Below are 21,587 nucleotides of genomic sequence, written 5' to 3' on the forward strand. Positions count from 1 at the left end.
ATTGTGTCGATTGTATTGATGCACATATTAAAGGAGAAATAAAACCCGGTAGCTTGGATTGCTGCTTTAAGAAAAGATAAAATCCTGCGACACATACAATTTCAGGACGATTCAAATAAAGAAATCCAATTTAGAAGAATCTTCAAGTCACTGAAAACCTAATCTGTTATTGTTATTAAGTACTGATCATTTTTAAATCAGCATTCACTGGGGAGTCTAAAGGCCAATGCCATCATCAAGAGACGCATTTCCTGGGTTTACAACCGACTATTTGTAATGCTAAAATAGAGCTGATGCATAGCCGTTTTTCTGCTAGCTGCTATATTTTTGCTGTAATTTAAACAATTAAAAGACGTAAGTAGTGGTGCACTTGGCGTACTCTATATTAAAGGTTTAGGTATCAATCAGATTGCCCTAAAGCTCTGGGCTTCCAAATGATCGGTGTAGACCTGGTAATTCCAAATACATTCGTATACGATGAAGAATTTTCGTCTATTAACTGCCCATGAGGATCGTTTTTAAAAAAAAATCTATTCCAATACATTTAGAACAGAGAACTTTTACAACAAAGCACAAAGCTTTGTTAGCCCTTTCTGCTTTTGTGTAAAATGTTAAAAACTTGGTCATCTATTTTATTACATTTGATGGAGACTGACAACCAGTTTACACCACCTCAAATCTAGCAAGATGCTTGATTCAGAAAAGAAAAAAAATGGAAAAATGATGAACCAAGATAAAGAATTGGAGCCGCTGATTGAGCCACCTGTGCTGAAGCAGGGATGTCCACAAAAGCAGGCCTGTTGCTGGCCCTTGAGGACTGAGTTTGGGACCCCTGATGTAATTCCTCCTTAACTCTCCCTATTTATTGACAGTTGATAATTTGATAAGTTGATAAATTGATAATTTGCAAGCTGATGCACAAAATGAGAATGCCTCTATTTGAGGGGTATTAACAAAGCTCCGATAATGGTTATCAGAGCTCCGTCGGCAATAAATGGGAGTGACACCAATCAAGCTCCAATTCCCGTTATCAGAGCTTTGAGAATCACCTCCTTTGTGGCGATGGAGCCCCAAATTGCCTTGCTACCTGGACCACATTATCTTCAAACCTTTTTTGCATTGGAAGACAATGAGTTGAAGGCAGCAAAAGGGCCAAAATAATCCTGTGTAAAATGTTCCTGCCTGCTATCTCTTATTTGTGGGACAAATCTATGTCATTGCAAATCTCAAATCTTATATCCATTGGTATTGTGTTTTGTTGCCAATGCATTTATTGTTCACATCTCAGCCGCCTGTTAATATGATGATGTTTTAGAGTCGTTTTGACTGAGCTTTCCAAAACATATGGACTGTCCTGTGTAATACTTATTTAGGAAGTACAGTACCTTTCCATTGCTAATAATTTTGATGTTATGCCAGTGGCGGTCTGCCACGTTTAGTCTTGTAGAAAAGTGAAGGTGGAGTGATCCGGAGCCATGGTTAATAACCAGTGAGGGAGACCCGTTTCGAAGAGCTAGGTTAAAGGAAACAATAATTGTTTTTATTATTAGGCCAAATCTCCCGGACACACGCACGCACGCACGCACGCACGCACGCACGCACGCACACACACACACACACACACACACACACACACACACACACACACACACACACACTTCTCTCCAGTCGCAATAGCCTGCTAGGATATTCACTTGGATGGACCTCCCAGGTGTCTTCCCCAAAAGGTGTCTTATGGAGTAGCACCACTTAGTAAATATAGCACGAAGTCCCTAAAACATTAAGGCCCATATTTACTAAGCAGTGCTACAGTATGTCATAAGACATCTTAATGCACTAGAATTGGCTGTAAGGTGACTTCCATGGTTATAATATGTTTTATGGAATACTGTAGCACCATTTAGAGAAAAATAGATTTAGGCATTAGGGCCATAATTACCCTACAATAAGGCAGTGAATCTCAACCTTTTTGGAGTACAAGCACCCCTGGAGGATTTTTTAAATCTTGGGGCACCCCTGCTCATCAAATCACACGCAATCCTACACACACACACACACACACATTCCCCCCTCTTGTCACAGATCTCACACACCCTTTTTCTCAACCCGCCCCATTCCTTCTCACATACTGTATCAGACTCATCACCTTTCTCTATCACACACTGCACATTCATGGCGGGGAGGCTGCAATTCGGCGTTTCTCCCTCTCCTTGTTGCTAGGCTGATAGAGGAGAGCGAGTACAGGTGGATCACAGCCTCTCAGTTTCCAGACAGCACAGGAGGCGCCAGCTGAACAGCCGGTATAGTGTTTCCCCCAGAGGCCGCAGCACCCTTGACAGAGGGTTGCGGCACCCCACTGTACCACGGCACCCTGGTTGAGAAACCCTGCAATACGGGCTTTACAGAAAACCCACAAACATCTCCTTAATAGGATAGAAGACAACAGTTCGGAGACCATCCACATGTTTCAAAACATCCGAAAACAATACAAACATTGAATAAGTCTCACCTAAGGCAATGAAGTCCTCTGCTTCTTCATGCTTGCTGGCTGCCATTGGACCATTAAAGAGCAGAAGGCCATCAGCTACTTCAGTAATGAAATCCAAGGAGATTTGGCTTTCAAAACAAAGCACCATGGGAGGGAACCAGGCATAACCCTGCCCTGAAAATGTGTGCTTGGTTTGCTGACATTCAGGTCCGTGGAACGATGGGGAGCATTCACATCTGTAATGACATAAACCTGAACAGCTAGTTTTCATAGCATGTCACAAGTCCAAACTATACACATTTCCCATTCATTATGGAAGACGGCTTCATGAACAGAATCATGCACTTCAGATGTTTACAACAATCACCCTAAGGACAAAACATGGCCAGTATAATATGATCAGGAGACAGGTGGCAATCCTCAAGTATATATGATGAAATACATTGAAGAATATTTGTTACTTCATGGGTTAAACAGCACAATGCAGACATTTTACTTTTTATTTGTATTGTTACTGTACTTTATATGTGACCACAGCTATCCTTATTCTAAGTTCGAGATTGCAATTTGGCCACCAAGTCCAGAAATTGGATCAGTTGATCAATAAATAAAACCTTAGCAATCTATTAGCAAAATGCTACAAGTTAACAGCATATTGAGAACAGAGGAATTTTCACTACAAGGCTTTGGTTTCCATTTGACAGTCTAACCCAGTGGTTTCCAACCTTTTTTTGGTTAAGGAACCCAATGTGAAATTCTGAGGAACCTCCAACCTTCTCTAATAGCGCGTCAGAGATCAGATGCATTGTAAATTCTTCTGTATTTGGTACAATTTGAAAATTATCTGAAATTATAGGGAACCCTTTGTGGATGCCCGGGGAACCCGAGAGTTCCGATAAACCCTGGTTAAAAAAAACATTGGTCTAACCCAGGTGTACGCAAACTGGAGGGTGCGCCCCCCTGATTCTCTGCGGGGGCGCACTTCCCGAAGGCATTTAAATTAAATGCCGGGAGTGAAGGCCACTGTAACTTCCATTACCTTGGCTCAGGCGGCTTCTGGCGAAGTGTCGCCACAGCAACGCGGCGTCAAATGAACGCCGCGGGGTCACTTGACGCTGCATTGCCATGACGACTTGGCGGCATGACATCAGAACTCCAGAGCCAAGGTAAGGATGGGGGAGGGGAAAGCAGGCATGGGGGTGCAGGGGAAAAAGATCATGCCTTACTCTTACTTTCAAGCAAAACTTGGAGAAAAGACCATGATATATTAACGCAAAGAGACGCAAGATACAAATGACACAATTTGAGTAAATTTTGATGCAAATTTGCCTTGATTCATTATCCCCTATATTCAGAAGCAAAGTCATCAAACGTGTTACCCATATGACAAAGACATTTTAACATGTAATAATATTTATCTTTGTATTAATATTACTCAGGGGTCAGCAATCTAGTTCTTTCAGACTCTACGAGTGGCTCAATTAGGGGACCTGGCCGGGGTGGAGGGGAGGAAAGCTGGGACAACTGTCCCGGGCCTCTGTTGGCTGCCATGTCTCAGCTCTCCCCTGGCAGCCTTCAGTGAAAGCTCCAGCCCCGTTTCTGAGCCCAACTTCCGCCTCCCCCCTCGGGATCGGCGCGGCACCGGAGGCCTCCTCCCAAGATAAGGTAAGCAGTGTGTGTGTATTGGGGGGCATTATTTTGTGTGTGTGTATTGGGTGAGGGGGGGGGTTATTGTGTGTGTGTGTGTGTAGGGAGAAGGGGGTTGTGTGTGTGTGTGTATTGGGGGAAGGCGTTATTGTGTGTGTTGTAAAGGGGAAGGGGGTTATTGTGTGTCTTGGGAAGGTGGGTTATTGTGTGTGTTTTGGGGAAGGAGGGCATTATTGAGTGTGTGTTTTGGGGGAGGAGGGTTATGTGTATGTTGTGGGAGGGGGTTATTGTGTGTGTATGTGTGTATTGGGGAGGGGCGTTATTGGGTATATATATTTGGGAAGGGGGTATTATTGTGTGTGTGTGTGTGTGTGTGTGTGTGTGTGTGTATTTTGGGAAAGGGGGTTACTATTGAGTGTGAGGAGATGGGTTATTGATTGTGAGGAAGATGGTTATTGAGTGTGGGTTGGGGAGTTATTGAGTGTGGGTTGGGGAGTTATTGAGTGTGGTGTTGGGGGACAATTGAATGAATGTGAGGGGAAGAGTTGCGTGTGTGGGGGGGATTGAGAGAGGAGGAGCGAGTGAGTATGGAGGAGGGGAGCGAGTGAGAGAGTGTGGAGGAGGGGAGAAAGTGAGAGAGGGGGGGGGGGAGAGAGAGTGAGAGATAGAGTGAGAGGAGGGAGAGACAGTAAATAAATATGCAGGACCAAGCATATTTTGATATGTTTTGCACAGAAAAACAATGAAAAAATGAAATAAGTGAACTTATTATTGTGAAAAATATTTTGTTCCCCCGTGTATTTTTTCCTTTCCCTAATTCTGATTGAAGAAAGTTTGTTGTATGTTAATGCTTATATATACCTATTATTGTGTGTGTATTGTATGTGTTTGAGGAGGTTTTAAAAAAAAATGTCTCTCCTTCTTCCTTGAAAGGTTGCACACCCCTGCCCCAGCCCAATGTTACAGTTACCTATTTTTGGCACTGGAAAAATAAAATAATGCAATAAAAAGTATTTTATTGTAATTATTTTTTTTTTTTTTTTTTTTAATACAATGCTAAGACGGCATTAGGACATTCAGAGGTCATGATTCCCTGGGAAATATAGGACCCAGGTTGCTATTTTGTTGAGTGCGTTGATCCTAAGTGTGTGCAGTGACTGTCACCCCACACCTGTTTCATTCACAACTCAGTATTTTATAAATTGTGTGTTTTGTCAGTTTTGAAATAGTAAAATTGTCATTTATAACAAAATGAGTGGTGACACGAGCGTGGGAATTTGCTTTCCGAAAGACCAAAGGACGAAGAGTTGCCCCATCATCTCCAATTCAGCATGATATTACTGTATTACTGATATCACAGTACGCTTGCATTTGCATTGGACGTTTTTGTTACAGTGATGACTGTGATAAGAACATTACCTGTATCCAAGCTCAGTGTCGATACAAGTGCCCCCATTAAGACACGGGTTACTTGGGTAAGAGGAGCAGGAGTGATGTTGCTTCTCCCGAGATGCACAGGAGCACTGGGCTCTAGTCACGACAGTCACTGAAGCGAAGAAGATGCTCCCGGCTCTAACCACGGTGGGAACGTGTTTGTACGTGCTTTCAATGGCACAGCCAGTCTTGTGGCTGCAGTCTGCATTCTCACACTCATATCCTCCAATCTGAGCTACCTGAACATCCAACATAGATTCTATCTGTGGAGAACAAAGAGTGCTAGTTCATTTGGGGTCTTACACATCTTAACGGTCGATATGCTGATGAGCACCAACTTCTTGGCAACCAAAGAACTGATGGAATAAAGTATAATTACCCACGGTTATTAACGCGGACAATAACTTCAAGAAAAAGTTATTGTTTCCTTAAATATTATTTATAGATCCTGGAAAGAGTGTTCAGGTAACTTTCAGTCAGTTTTTTACGTGTTAACACCTTATGGTCAGGAAGCAACGACAAAGGGTGAACCATACTATCACAAAAGTAAAGTTATGTATTCACAGTGTTGACGTTTTGATTAGCTATGAACATTGATTGGCCAAAGGCCTTACACCTGCTATACAGACCAAAGTTTCTGAATGTCTCTCTGCTATATCATCCTGGATGGCCCTCCGTCGCCTTAAACTCAACATGGCTAAAACAGAGCTCCTCATACTTCCTCCCAAACCTGGCCCTACTACCTCCTTTCACATTACTGTTGGAACTACGATCATTCACCCAGTAGCCCAAGCACGCTGCCTAGGGGTCACACTCGACTCCTCTCTCACATTTGCCCCTCACATTCAAAACATTTCTAAAACTTGTCGCTTTTTCCTCCGCAATATAACAAAGATACGCCCTTTCCTCTGTTGCTCGACTGCTAAAACTCTGACTCAGGCCTTCATTCTCTCCCGTCTTGATTACTGTAACCTCCTGCTGTCCGGCCTTCCTGCCTCTCACTTGTCTCCCCTACAATCTATCCTAAATGCTGCTGCCAGAATCACTCTACTCTTTCCTAGATCTGTCTCAGCATCTCCCCTCCTGAAATCCCTCTCCTGACTTCCAATCAAATCCCGCATCTCACACTCCATTCTTCTCCTCACTTTTAAAGCTTTACACTCTTCTGCCCCTCCTTACATCCCAGCCCTAATTTCTCGCTATGCACCATCCCGACTCTTGCGTTCTGCTCAAGGATGTCTTCTTTCTACCCCCTTTTTATCTAAAGCCCTCTCCTGCCTTAAACCTTTTTCACTGACTGCCCCACACCTCTGGAATGCCCTTCCCCTCAGTACCCGACTAGCACCCTCTCTATCCACCTTTAAGACCCACCTTAAGACACACTTGCTTAAAGAAGCATACGAATAGCACTGTGAACATTCTGAACACATGATACATAAAGCTTGGCCCCCTGCAGACGCACTTACCAGAACATCTCTCCTACTGTCTCTGTACGTTCTCCCTACCTACCAATTAGATTGTAAGCTCCTCGGGGCAGGGACTCCTCTTCCTTAATGTTATGTTTATGTCTAAAGCACTTATTCCCATGATCTGTTATTTATATTATCTGTTATTTATTCGATTACCACATGTATTACTACTGTGAAGCGCTATGTACATTAATGGCGCTATATAAATAAAGACATACAATACAATACAATACAAAGGAACCCAAATCAACTTAATGATCTATGAATTACCAAACATGTTGATTGTGTCTTACTGAATCCCTACAGTATGTCAAAATATCACTGAATAACACTTGATGGAGCTAAGCATCAATACAATACAAAATGTGTTTTGGTGCAATGCTCAATTTTTTCCGTTCACCATGGTATCAAATGTAACAAAATAATTGAAAAAGGGGGGGAAAAAAGATTTTTTTAAGTGTTACAATACTTAGGCCCCTGTGATTGCAGCATCCAATGTGAACAGCAAAAGACTTCCACATCTTCCTCAAGACAACTGTAGTAATGTACAGACTCCATGGTGCAATGATTCCGAAAAGTTAATATTTGGAATTTTTCTGAAGCATTCCATTATGGAGTCTTTACATTATCATATGGAAGAAGGTTTGTTAGGTAAGCGTTTAAAATCTGGCACAGCTTGTTAAACAGAGAGCGCTACTCTACCCCTTTTCAGGCACAAAGAACAAAAATGGCGCAAACAATGACAAATACCTTGATAGATCCCAATATAATATGAGCATCATGTAAGTTCTACTTAACTCATCCTATTGACATTACTCAAACTAGTGCAAACTGAACTCCATGCATGAATGAGGACCTATGGACCTCCAGTGTCCCACTGCATTCAGGAAATAAATATTGCTTTCCAGCTGGCTATTGAATAAGGGGACTGTTGCTATGATGTACCATATTCATGATAGAACAGGTCAGTCATGTCTAAATAGACGGATACAGGCTTTCACTAAAGTGATATCTGTTGTTTCTCTAATGACAGCAAAATTGTAGGCGTACGTGGATTATTATTGTGCGTAAGAATTAACGCTTTCGTTTTTACTTCATGTGCTGGCAGTGTTATGGTTCTTCACAAAAAAAAATAAAGCTAAAGATTACCCCTTTGCTGCCAGAGGTAGCAGCATGACACCGTTACTTTATAATATATCAATTATAATAATCAAAGTCGAGAGATGTATCATAATGCAAACAGCCCCACAAATGTTTCTGTGTAATTTTATCACTGTGTCTCTCCAGAACATTTGTGTAAAGTTATGGGATCCCAGTCATACTTGCTGTTATACTGGCTAAAATCCCGCACGTACACATGCCTGATAAATAAAATAGTAGTTTGGGTGATTGCAGGACCTTGAAATATACCCAATATTTCTAACAAGAAGCTTAGCATGTAATATCTCATACCTTCTCTCTGGATGCAGCCACAATGCCATTGAGTTTTTCGGCTTTGTGATAGGGAGGTTTCGAAACCACAAACCAAATGTCTGTACTGTTGGAAAGGCCAGGGGTGTTCAATACGCTGAAGATGTGGGTATTGTCCAGCTCAGCCTGAAAGGTTTCTGAGAGCAGCTCCCTCGCCTGTTCATATTTACTCTTTTTGTCTGGTGACTGTTCTAGAAACTCTTCTGCACTGATACCTGGAAACATAGAAAACATATTTGTTGAGATGTGTGCAAACAATCTTAGATAAATCAGAGCCAATGACACATATTTACCTAGTAGAGGGCATTCTATGAATCAGCCTTAACATGCTTCACAGCTTAGAACCGCATCATAAATATGGTCTTACGGTAATGTATGTACAGCACTTAACCACACAAGTGTAGGAGAGATTGTGCTGCATGCCCCTGGGAAAATACATTTTTTTTTTTACATTTTATAAAACAATGCAGATTTTTCTTACATACCACATAATCAGTTTGATTTGAACAAGGCCATTCAAAATCCTGATGAAGGACCCTGAGAGGTTCGAAAGCTTGTAACATTTCAACTACTTGTTGATCCAATAAAAGGTTTCATACCACCTACTCCCTCTCCCTCCTTTGTTAATACATGGAAAAAAGGATAAACACGACTACCCAACCTCCTTTGCTGACTATTCAAAATCCCCGAATACCGTCCCTTAGGACAGGGGCGTGCAAACTTATTTTGCTGCGCCCCCCTGCCTTGCTCCCTCCGTTCCTGCGCCCCCCCACCTAACCACGCGCGGCGTAATTGACGCCGCTGGGTATTGTAACGTGACACACAGCGTAATTTGACACCACGTTGCCATGGTCACCCCTCCCGAAGCCGGCTGAACCTCGGGGATGAGCGCAGGACCTCTGCAACCACCCGCGCCCCCTCCAAAAAATCTCGCGCCCTGCCCCCCCCGTTTGCGCACCGTTGCTTTAAAACACATCATTTAAAGTTCCAATTTCATTTAGCAACATGTGTAGTTGAGTAACAATATAGTGAAAGTTATCTGCCACTGAACATTTTGGCAAATTTAGCAAACCAAATCCCTTACAGCAAGAAGCGCAGTAACAGATATCACAGAATGTACCATTCCTGCTGCAGATTATTTAGGAGCAGTACATTATTCTGCAGAAAGAGTGCAGCAGGAAATCAAGGTTACGGTGGTCTGTGTTGATTTATAAAGTCTGTGTAGAAATCTGTAATGTAACCCCTATACTGCATTACATGCTCCCTTGGCAGCAAAGTGGCTAAATGCATCCACAATATTGGACACTTTTTACATCATGTAACATGTTTAAAGGATTACATCTGGGTGACTGATGCCTTTTAACACAAATATGACACCTACAAGTTTTTTTTACAGAGACTCTTAAGAAATGTAATTCTTCACAGAAACAAACAAACAAACAAAATACCATTTTCGCTTTTAGCATTGTTATATTAGTTAAAAAAAAGTCAATTAGATTCTTAGATTGTTTACAGAATGTGTTTTTTGGGCCAGCTATGTGGAATGCCGTTTAAATGTCAACTGAAGGTAAATATGTCAATATAGATAGCAAGTCTTAACCCTTTTGGTGCCAACCACTGTGTTGCTGGTCACTGTGGCATTGGAGGGATTAAACGCCGCACCTGTTAACCTTATGGATCCAGCATTACGAGCAGCTTCTTCTGTAATGTTGTTCACCACAATCTTTACAGTAGAAACAACATCTGGCCAGACACCATCTGCCACTTTCACTCGTAGTTTGTAGGTCCCTGGCATGACTCCGTCCTTTATGGTCAGCAAGCCCGAGGCGTCCTGAAGGGAGAAGAACCTGTGGTGGGGAGGAGGTAAAAAGCTGGTTGTGGAGATACAACTTTGTGGGTTCCTCCCTGAGCCATTTGCAGTGGCGTGGCTAAATGTGCGGGGGCCCCCGGGGAAAATGTTGCGCATGTGCGATCGGCATGCCGGTTGATCGGGCGCATGCGCAGTCGCACTTGTTTACCACACATGCACGACCAGCATTTGCACAGCGGGACCCCCAAAGAGGCTATAGCTCTGCTACTGGCCTTCTGTACTATCTGTGACCTGGGTTAGATCTGTGGTGATATAGAAGAAAGAGAAACAAAAAGAAAAAAGAGATAAAATTGGCGCACAGCCAATGGAGTGGGCCACCAAAACAATGAATAAAAAATATTTCTTTATCAATCCATATTAAAAAACGGAGGTAGATACCCTCCTACGTGTTTCGTGGATAAAATATACACTTTATCAAGTGGGTGTCTACCTCCATTTTTTAATATGGATTAATAAAGAAATATTTTTTACTGGCTGTGCGCCAGTTGTATCGCTTTCTTCAATATCAGCAATTCTACTTGGCGGCACGCTAACCGGGACACAAGGATTGGGGCATATATGTGAGTGCAATTGACATTATATTTCTACATTATTGTATGCTGTAAGTTCAGAGACCATCCCAATGAGGATTTGACAGGGGTCATTACCACCAGTCTCTACCTTCAGGGATCATCTGGCCCTTCTGGGGACTTGTCATTACCATATACCTCATTAGCCCCAATCCCAACATCTTCCTGAATTATATCATAATATGAATGGCACGGATCCAGCACTGGTGCGCATTAATCACTAACTGCTTCTTAGATCTGTGGTGAGAAGGTGGCAGCTGGCCAGAATTGACTGGGCCTAGAAAAAGTCCATCATGCTTCTTCAACAAAATGACTACTGACACCTTCAATGTTGGGTTGGCAAACAAAGCAGAAAAAAACTGATAGTTGTGAAAAGTCCTGATTTGCACCATTAGGAATGTTAAAAGTCAATATTCATCACCATTTAGTTTACTGTAGAATTATTTTCTATATGGATTGCTATCACGGCAACAGGAGCAACTTGCCCAAAGTCAGCGAGATGCCAATAATAAAAATAATAATAATTTTATTTCATATAGCGATTTTCTCCCAATGGGTCTCAGAGCGCTTCACAATTACAGTAGAGTGCGTTGTAAGCAGCACATAGGATGTCTACAGACAGTACCGAACTACATGGCCTTACAATCTATGTTTAGGTGACTGCGGCACAGAGAGACAAAGTGACTTGCCCAAGGTCACAAGGAGCTGACACACCAGGTTCCCCTGCTTCAAACTCTGTGTCATTGTTTACAGTCAGAGTCTTTACTCTCTGAGCCGCTCCGTCAGCTGGTCTTTATGAGCATGACTTTCCCTCAGTTCAGATGTGACATGTTTAATGATCCCTTACCTTTGCATATATATATATATATATATATATATATATATATATATATATATATATATATATTGTACAGTTGCTATACTATGAAGTTACAATAATTTTATTGCAGCAGAGTAATATGTTTCTGGCCATCCTAGAATGGAAGGGTTAAAGTGTTAGTAGCCGTATTCGATTGAAGAGACCGTAAGGTGTCTTTTCGGTTACATCCCTAAATATCTTAATAAATGAATGTAAGTTACCTGGTTTTCCCTTCAAGATAATACATCTTGTGTTCCCAGTCATCTAGGTCGGGTGCGGGAACTTTGCCAAGGGTGACTGCTGGAAGGATACCTGTACAGAAATGACAATGTCGTTATATATAACATGGTACTGTTACTGAAGTTAAACCGGACACACTTTTTCACACTCTTATGATATGAGGGTTTTATATAAGAATAAGAAGGCAACCAAAATAAAATGATTTTGTTATTTACTACAGTGAAAGGGAAAACTAAAATTGCGCAAATCAATATAAGACAATGATGTAACAAAGTGAAAAGTTACGTATCAACTGTGACCGTGAAAAACGTGAAATAACAACAAGCTGTCCCTGTAGCTCAGGTAAGTGTCTCTCCCCCAGGGAGAGAGAAAGCAAGTCCAATGGAGCAAAAGTTACCCTAAAGCGCTGGGATACAAAGAAAAGAAAGACACAACATAGTGTGATCTGTGTTGTGAATAACACCTCCCCACTACAATATGGAAAACGTACACACGTCTTTGTAAGTGCGCATGTGATGGAATCAGCCTCTGCAAAACACCTCCTGCAGTTGGATGTCAACGTGTGACCGGTATATAAAGAAGGGACATCACATTTCATAAGTATTTCATCCCATACCAGTTTATCTGTAAGATATTTCATATCTGTATGGTATCTTGTACATAAGATTTCAAATTCTTTCCATATTGTTTGCAAAAATGTGTCCCCATATTGAGATAGGTTTGCTAACGAGTTGATTCCCAAAACTGTTGGCTGTCCCGGAGGATCCATTATGTTTTTATGTATTTTTGGAAGAATTGTGAGGACTTGGGGGTCACGGCGGTCGCAGCGTGACCCCCCCTCACCTCTTTTGGCTCCCGCTGCTGTGGGGCTCCGTCCTCGCTGCTCCCGCCCGACCTCCGTGGTGGGGGGGCTCCCCCGTCCTCTCCGTCGGGCTGCCGCTGCTCTGCGTGCGGCTGGTGCTCGGGCGCCTGCCATTGCCCCTGCGTGCGCATCCCCTCCCGTTGCGGAGCGCGTGCCGACACAAGTTAATTTATTCACTGCTCTTGCAGTGAAGCCACACCCCCGCCCACGCACAGGTTACCATTTAACCCTAAACCTTACCACCTGGCGGCCTATTATGGGGACCAATCCTGGACAGCTCCTCGGGCTCCTCCAGGCCTGCCTCCGCTTCCAATTGGTCAGCCACAGTATTTAGTACCTGTCCTACCTCTCTCACATCGCTCGACATAGTCTCTCTTGTGGATGTCTATTCTGGCTCTCCCTATTGTCTTTGTTACTCAGGTTACAACTCGGCTCGGCGGACTTCTCTCTTTGGCTCTCGACCCCGGATCTCCCTGACGACGCAGCTTCTTTTGCCCCTGGACCCCTGCTCGGACCCCTACCTTCCGGACCTCACCTATCCCTGGCCTTGGCTAACGGCAACTACTACTACTCTGCTTCCGGTACCGGCAAGTATTGCTACAGCTATTCCCACCTGTCCAGGCAACCCCAAACACCACACTCTGGACACGCTCCTTCTGCTGCGGGTGCGTGCACATATACGTCCCCACCTCAGTATAAGGGACGGGTCTGGTCTGCGGGCAGCACCGGTGTAAGAAGAATATACATTCGCGGGAAAGTCGGATTCGGATCTCTTGTCCGCTTAGAGTTTTCTTAATGGTCGCTTGTTTCTTATCAAATCTTTCTAAATCCTCTTGTACTAGAGTTGGAAAGCTATTGATAAAACTCCCTTTACAGAATTGGGGAAAGAAATAGGACTGTTTTTTTAAGGTAGTGTGTGTATATTCTCCCAAATTAGAAAAGGTTTCATTGTTTGTGGCACATCTTTACTGTGTTTTTTTTGGCTAGTTATTAGAGATTTGCATCCACAATATAACTGTACAGTCATTTGGGCTATTTGCAGTTCAAGAGACTATTAGCCATTAGAGTATTTAAGGGACAGCAGTAAGAAGCTGCAATTATCACTCCTGATGAAGGATTTGCGAAACGCGTTGAGTGGACTTTTCTGTGCAGCAACAGACAGCAGGCAGAGATGGTGACCAATACTGCGAGATAAGAGGACAAGACCACGTGATGCGGAAGTAGATCAAGACAAATGCCACGGCGGTGAGATCTATGCGATTCCGCTTGGAGTCTGTTGTACTTTTATCTTTAATTTAACATTGTGCATATTTTACATTTTTCTACCAGTAATAAATTGTATTACACTATGTGCGCTGTTTTCCGCTCCCTGTCTCCCAACCCATCTACAAGCTACAAGGTATAAGATACCAGCTGATCAGAGGAGAGTTGTGGAGGAAGTGAATCCATACCGGTCAAATGCTGACATCCAACTGCAGGAGGCTGATTTCATCACATGCGCCCTTACAAATATATTTTCTTCTAAGTTTTCCATATTGTAGTGAGGAGGTGTTATTCACAACACAGATCACACTATGTTGTGTCTTTCTTTTCTTTTGTTTCCTAGCACTTTAGAGTAACTTTAGCCCCATTTTTATTTACTACAGGAGGAAGTCTGCATCTTCAAGGAGACATGTGAAGCTACATAGTACAGATGTGTCCAGACTTACTGTTCTCGGTGCCGCGGTCCAACGTGTAGATTGGCATAGATCTCACGTCATGAGTGGGAACACTAGAAGACAATATTCTGTCAACTACGTCATTAAGGGGGTTGGGCATGACATTTAAATAATTTAAATGTTCTGTCCAACTCCCCTTGATGACAGAATATGGTCCTCTAGTATTCCCCCACATAATGTAGAAACCCATATTTGTAGAAGCCCCTCTCGTGGGGCTTTTCATTGTCCATCTTTTTCCTCAGACGGTGATTCCTCGTTTGTGGATCTTATCTGTCTCTATGAAGAACTTGCGGTCGTCATCTACGTGATCTACGTCATCAAGGGGCAGGACAGATACGGAGACTGCTTCAGAGCTGCTCGGGAAGACAAAGAGACTGTTTCTCTGCTCTTCGAGACTGTTTCTCTGCTCTTCGAGACTGTTTCTCTGCTCTTCGAGACTGTCCCTCTGCTGGCTGATGGCCTCTCGAGCGGCTTACTGTTTTTGAGGCCGTGATGGCGCATGGCCACGCGGCATCAAGAACAGTAAGTCTGGCCACATCTGTATATCATTATCATATTCTTTAAATATTTCATATTGGAATTTATATGGAACCCTTTCGGAAGATGAAGTCCTGGCCACTGCTGATTGTTTAAAAACAAAGACAATAAGATTGCTGTTTTTTTTAAGTTTTCAGTGAATGCCTGCTTTTTGTTGGTACACTTATTAATGGGCGACTGTATGCTGAGCCTCTGAAATGTTGGATTAAACACAATGTTTGTACTGTAAACATGGGACTGTAAAAGTGTGAGGCATTTGTTACAACTCATAATGCAGCATTGTTTTCCTACACAATAAAAGAGGGAAATCTAGAACAACCTGCAAGGTACAGATTTACAGTTTTAAGACAATGTGAAAAAGGATGTCTTTACTAAAAGGCCGGTGTAGACGTGTAGAGATAGGTGAAGCGGTGCACAGCCACATTTTAAATATCCCATTATCAAATAAATATCATGTCTATTTTTATTTCAGCCATGGTAAAGTCTTTCTAAGCTTCATTGTGAGCAGCATAAAATCAGGAACGCAACATTATATATAAGAGACGCCGATCTCACCAATATATGGGAACTGATATCTGAATTGTTCTTCAACAAAAGATTTGGGGTATGTGCCATTTAAAAAATATTAATAATCGTTCCTCGTTTCAGTGATTCTATTGGGTATGCTATTGGGTATGCTATATGTGGAACCTTATGGTGGCAATCATAGCTACCAACATAGGTTTTTGTTTTTTCTCCCTTTTTGTCTGTTATGTGTCACTGCCTCCTTAGGGGTGGGGGCAGTTCTGCTAAGTGAGTTCTTTGGAGGTTAAAAAGAAGCAACTCCACAACACACATTCTGCATTCTGTACGTGCTGCTAACAGTTCTAAGCATTCAGATAACTGTTACCCTTATAACTGTAGACAATACATTCCATATGTCCAGATGAATGGGGATGATCATTTCTGTCTCCGATTAGAATGGTTAATGTATTTGTAGAGGTCAGGGGAGGAGTCCCACTATCGGTAATTAAAACTGGTAAATAAAACACCTTGTGCTCTTCTCTGTTGAAGCTACGTAGTGCAGTGATCACTGCACTCCCGTTGTGAAAATCTTGGAGATTGAAGTCACTGGCACTGAATGAATCACTCAGTAAATAGAAAGAAAAAGGAGCTCCATTCACTGCTGTATCATTGTCCTTCGCATGCAACAATGTTGATGTTCTGTTCATTTGTACTACATGTGGGCAGTCAGTGTTTTCCCAAATCATGGGGTTATACTGGGCTTCAAATTCCGGAGCATTGTCATTTATATCTTCTACGTTGACAAGAATGGTTGCACTACCAGTGAGTGCAGGTTCACCCTTGTCGATAGCTAATATCACCAGGCGATGCTGAGCAGACCTTTCTCTATCTAACTGGCCAACAATCACCACCCAACCATCACTGACAATAGAGAACTGACTTCCAAAGTCAGAGGAATTTAGAATGTAATAGGAAAACTTTCCATTCAGCCCTGAGTCTATGTCCATGGCAGACATTTGAGCCACTGTGGTGCCGATGGGAACATCCTCTGCCAACGGGGCAGCCTCGTAAAAAGGTGGGTTGAAAATTGGAGTGTGGTCATTTGAGTCTTCAACGTGGATAACACAGTAAGCGATATTAAAGAAATCCATGTCTTCAACTTTTATCGTCAGGTTAAATGTCCTCTCGTGGGGCTTTTCATAGTCCATCTTTTTCCTCAGACGGATGATTCCTCGTTTGTGGATCTTATCTGTCTCTATGAAGAACTTGCGGTCGTCATCTCCTCCGACAATGCTAAATGTCATCATGGCATTTTCGCCTTCATCCCTATCCCAAGCATACAGAATAGCCACCTCGCTATTAATGCCATAGTTTTCCGGAACAAACGCAGTGTAAGCCTTCTGTGTAAAGACAGGGGCATGATCATTCACATCGGATACTAATATGGTGGCAGTGACTGTCCCAGTAAGTCCTCCTCCATCTTTTGCTTCAACAACAATCAGATACTTGTCCTCTTTCTCTCTATCCAGAGAGCCCAAGACAGTGTATATGGAGCCAGTGGATGGATGAATTGCAAACAAATTGAGGTTGATCTCATTCTGGACATTTTGAACAATTCTGTAGGTAAGAACTGTGTTCCTTCCAGATTTGGGGTCATCCAAATCCAATGCTGTTATCTCCATCACCGTGGTGTCTGCAGGAGAGTTTTCTGGGATGTATCCCGTGAAGCAGCCATCTATAGTGCACAGGAACATTGGCGAGTTATCATTCACATCTTTTACCTCGACAATGACGTCAGCAAAGCCAGTTAAACCCTCCCCATTTTCGTCAGTAGCGAGAACCAGGAAGCGCCAAGTAGCACGTTGTTCGCGGTCTAGTTTTCTCTGCACATAAATCTTCCCATTGAACTGGTCAATGATAAATTCGCTATTGGCTCCCTGTCCATGTAGAGAGTAGCGAAGAGCACTCTGATCAGCTTCTTGGTCAGGATCTGTAGCAGAAACCTACAAAGAATTAATGAAAAAGGCCAACACAGAAGTTGCCAGCAGGAAACAATTATAGATTAATATTTGTCGTCCAAGAGATTTGCTTCAAATGTATGAAACTTGATAAACAAGTTTCCTTGAGTCACATTTAACATAGACAGTAGAGGGTAGAATATTAAATGACTCTCCACCTGCACAGCAAACAGTAGACATTATCTATATTAAGTACCTGCAACACAAGCACAGGGAGATCTGTCAGTTCTTCAAGAATGCCGTCATGATATTCGCTCTGTGTGAAGGTTGGGGCCTCATCGTTCAGGTTAATGACATTGATGATTACAAGAGTTTGATTTTCCCACTTTCCATCAGAGGCCACTAGCCTGAGCTCGAAGTTTGTGTCCTGTTCATAGTTCAGACTTTGAGTGATAAAAATTGTTCCAACTTCTGGTTCCACATCAAATATCCCCTTGGCATTTCCAGATGTAATCTGGTATCTGAGTTTGGCATTAGCACCTGCAACAAAGGATACCTAGATTTCACTCAATCCTTTTAAGAAATATACATATATATCGGTTTGTATTAATAAAAAAACTATATACACCAAGAATGTTAATGATTAGGTTTTATTTAAAACAAAAAAATTATATTTATATTTTGAATGTATTTTTATAACATAACTTATTTGTAGATTTTAGCTACATTTTATATAGTCTGCATGCGTGTCCTGTAATGTCCTGCGTGCATGCTCAGAGCTATACTAAATAATACAATAAATGAGGTTGGTGCACTGCATGTATTATATTTTGTGAAGTATTACATGTTTACAAATTAAATCACAAATGGATGTATTTGACATCTAATGATACACCCAAGTATAAAGGTAAGATTATACTGTTTGAGAGGAACCTACAAGAAGCAGTTCCCTCTACTCATTCCCCACCTTTTTTTTTTTACATAGGTGGAAAGTAGGGATTCTCTATAGAGATGGGCACATTTTGGGGGTGGATTTGGATAGCAGCGGATTGGCTGGTTCCTTTGGTCCACGGATTTCAGCGGATCAATCTGAAAAAGGGCGTTTCGTGTTTTGCAGATTTTTTTATTATTACCAATACACTCCATGGATTTCACAACCAATGGACAGATTTGCAGAATCCTTTGTTAAGAATTCGCCAACGGATTGCTGAATCTGCGGATTGGATTCTACAAATCCGTCCACGGCTTGTATCCAAGGGCGTTTTTGATTAATCTACGCAGATTGAAACCGCTCAAATACATTGATGGATTTTACACAGCGAAACGGGTTTTGGGGGTTATATCAGCGAAAATCCGGGATACGGATTTGGGAGGATTCATCCATCTCTAGTCCTCTAGAGCAGAACTGCGCTAATTTCAGCTCTGAGAACTCACTAGTTCCTGAGATACAGAAGCCCCGGTAGAAGCATTGCATCCAGGTGAAACGTGCACTGGGCGATTTTTGGGTGCGACAGATGGACTGAATTTAAATAAGATCCACACTAATCCTATTTAAGGAGGGCACTATGCATTTTGCACTTTATTGCCTTGCAGTATAATAGAGATTTTGCCTTAAAAAAGCGCTGGGTAATCAAGATGAACATTTGAGAATATATCTTGTCTTTTTCTCTTTTGGGTAATAATAGAATGCATATTTTGGGTTATTTGGGCATGTACACTAATCATATGCACACCTTCTATTCATGTATCATATTTTGTAATGGTATTATGGTGCAGCATATAGTGACACACTTGTCACTGTGTAAGCACATATATCCATAACATATTGATGTTTAATTAATATTGCTTTAAATTTTGTACGCCGGTGCTATTCTAAAGAGGGACGTATGTTGCAGAAAAAAATGCCAGCTAATTATATACAGTATGTGATCTAATTGTGTCATATGAAAAGTGTAATATCTATGGGTGGAATGTGTTATACTTTCTGTCCCATCTTTCAGATGTATTAATGGGTTTAACATTGGGGTATATGAGTGTTTTTTGGGGATATCAACATTGGGGTGATTTTTTGTAGAAATAAAAATGTATTTTCTATATAGTAGTTTTGGTAGTATCTTAAAGTGCTTATGGAGGTAATTTTTGTAACTATTTCCTGAAATACTGTACATCCCCGCTGGGAGAATAGAAACAGTGGTTTCCATCTCCTGCGTTACATGTGCCAATAACAAGCTATAGCGTCCTCCTGTGCTGCTACTTATTGACCCATGTGATGCTGGGGATTTAAACCACAAGGAAGTACCAGCGCAGCATTCCCCATATGTATCTCGGGAACCGTGGGGTCCCTGGAGCTAAAATGTAACATGGTTCAGTGTCAGGGGCCCCCTGCTATTCACCTGCGTAAAAAGGGGGCTTCATAGGGGGAGGAACTGTTGTTTTAACATAGTTTTTTTTTATAATAATTCTACAGTGATGAACATGTATAAATACACCTCCCAATAGAATCATGCAGACAATGCAGAATACCGAGAAGTGCTGAAACACTACAGGGACACATCTATCAGACATACAAGTTAACATTGGTAGAAGGGAATGCCTTCTTTAGCGAACTTACAAGTGAAACGATATGATTACAATGAATTGCACATTATTTGGTTGCTCTCTCGATTCAGAATGCAGGAAAAGAACAGCAGTGAGAATCATACTCTACCTTCATCCTCATCATTAGCAGTTACAGTCATCACAACATAACCCACATCCCTATCCTCCTCCACACTGGTTTCATATCTCGGCTGTGGGAACGTTGGAGCGTTGTCATTGACATCACTGACAAATATCCTTACATAGGCCGTATCTGGGGAGAAGACAGATCATTCACAAATCACAGTCACATTGGTACATCCATGTCCCCCCGTTTATGGAAGAAACACCTACTGCTGGTGCACAGGGATGAAGACAGGTCTGCCATTACAGGTATCAAGGTGTTTTGTATAGTTTTTACCCATTGCACAAGAAAGCAATATGGGGAGAAGTAAAAATAAACACTAATGCTGAAACCAGGATAATAGTTTATCTAGATTTTAGTAAAGTCTTTGACACTGTCCCAGATAGAAGACTGATAAACAAGTTGCAATGCTTGGGTATAGATCCCAAGGTGGTTGAATGGGTAGGACATTGGTTGAAGAAAATGTGACCGAGAGTTGCGGTAAATGGAGCACATTCAGAGGATGGAGAGGTGACCAGTGGAGAAACTCAGGGACCTGTGCTGGCACCAATATCTTTATTAGTGACATTGCAGAGGGTGTGGAAAGGAAAGTATGACTTTTTGCAGATAACACAAAAATCTGCAACAGGGTTGTTACTCGGGGGGGGGGGGGAGATAAGAAATGATTATTTAGATAGATTAGGAGATGGTCAACTACACATGAATGTCAAAAGTGCATAATCACGCACGTAGGTCACAAAAATCTAAAGGCGGCATATAGAATGAATGGGACCATAAAGTCAACAACCACAAAGAAAAGGTGCCCAAAAGTCATTATTGCAGCTTTGTAACCTACTGTTACTTACCTGTGTTAGGTTGGCCCTGCATTCCTGGACGTGCCGACTCCGAGGAGTCCTGAGACTGGACTTCTATTAAGTAAGACGCTTGCCTTTCCCTGTCAAAAGATGCCTGGGTAAAGATGACTCCCATTTCAGGGTCAATACTAAAGTAGCGGTAATCGTCGCTGACATCTTTTAGTATAATATAATTAACCTGAAACAAAGAAAATGTTCTTTTTACTGTTTGATTTTATTGGTGCTGACAAATCTCTATACATGATTTAACCCTTTGCTGTCGGGGTTAACAAGTGAAATCATCCTGGCTTTGGATATATCCTCAGTCTTACTACCATTATTCAACCCCTTTAGTGCTGTAGATCCTCCAAGCACTGCTTGCCTATCCTACATTGAAGGGAACATGT

The 21,587-nt window shown here is 42.1% G+C and overlaps 1 protein-coding gene across 1 annotated transcript in view; it reads right to left on the bottom strand.

The window, feature by feature from the left end:
* The window catches only part of LOC142480740 (neural-cadherin-like), a 149,530-nt gene that overhangs the window by 37,557 nt on the left and 90,386 nt on the right, over nt 1–21,587 (bottom strand). The window contains exons 15-24 of the mRNA XM_075582702.1: nt 21,193–21,379; nt 20,333–20,476; nt 17,882–18,165; nt 16,053–17,670; nt 12,028–12,118; nt 10,171–10,355; nt 8,491–8,723; nt 5,555–5,832; nt 2,510–2,724; nt 1,386–1,513 (exon numbers count right to left, since the gene is read on the bottom strand). Coding sequence (XP_075438817.1) covers nt 1,386–1,513; nt 2,510–2,724; nt 5,555–5,832; nt 8,491–8,723; nt 10,171–10,355; nt 12,028–12,118; nt 16,053–17,670; nt 17,882–18,165; nt 20,333–20,476; nt 21,193–21,379 — 3,363 coding nt within the window. The remainder of the gene's footprint in view (nt 1–1,385; nt 1,514–2,509; nt 2,725–5,554; nt 5,833–8,490; nt 8,724–10,170; nt 10,356–12,027; nt 12,119–16,052; nt 17,671–17,881; nt 18,166–20,332; nt 20,477–21,192; nt 21,380–21,587) is intronic.

This window comes from Ascaphus truei, chromosome 2 (assembly GCF_040206685.1).
Source record: "Ascaphus truei isolate aAscTru1 chromosome 2, aAscTru1.hap1, whole genome shotgun sequence".
NCBI lineage: Eukaryota > Metazoa > Chordata > Amphibia > Anura > Ascaphidae > Ascaphus > Ascaphus truei.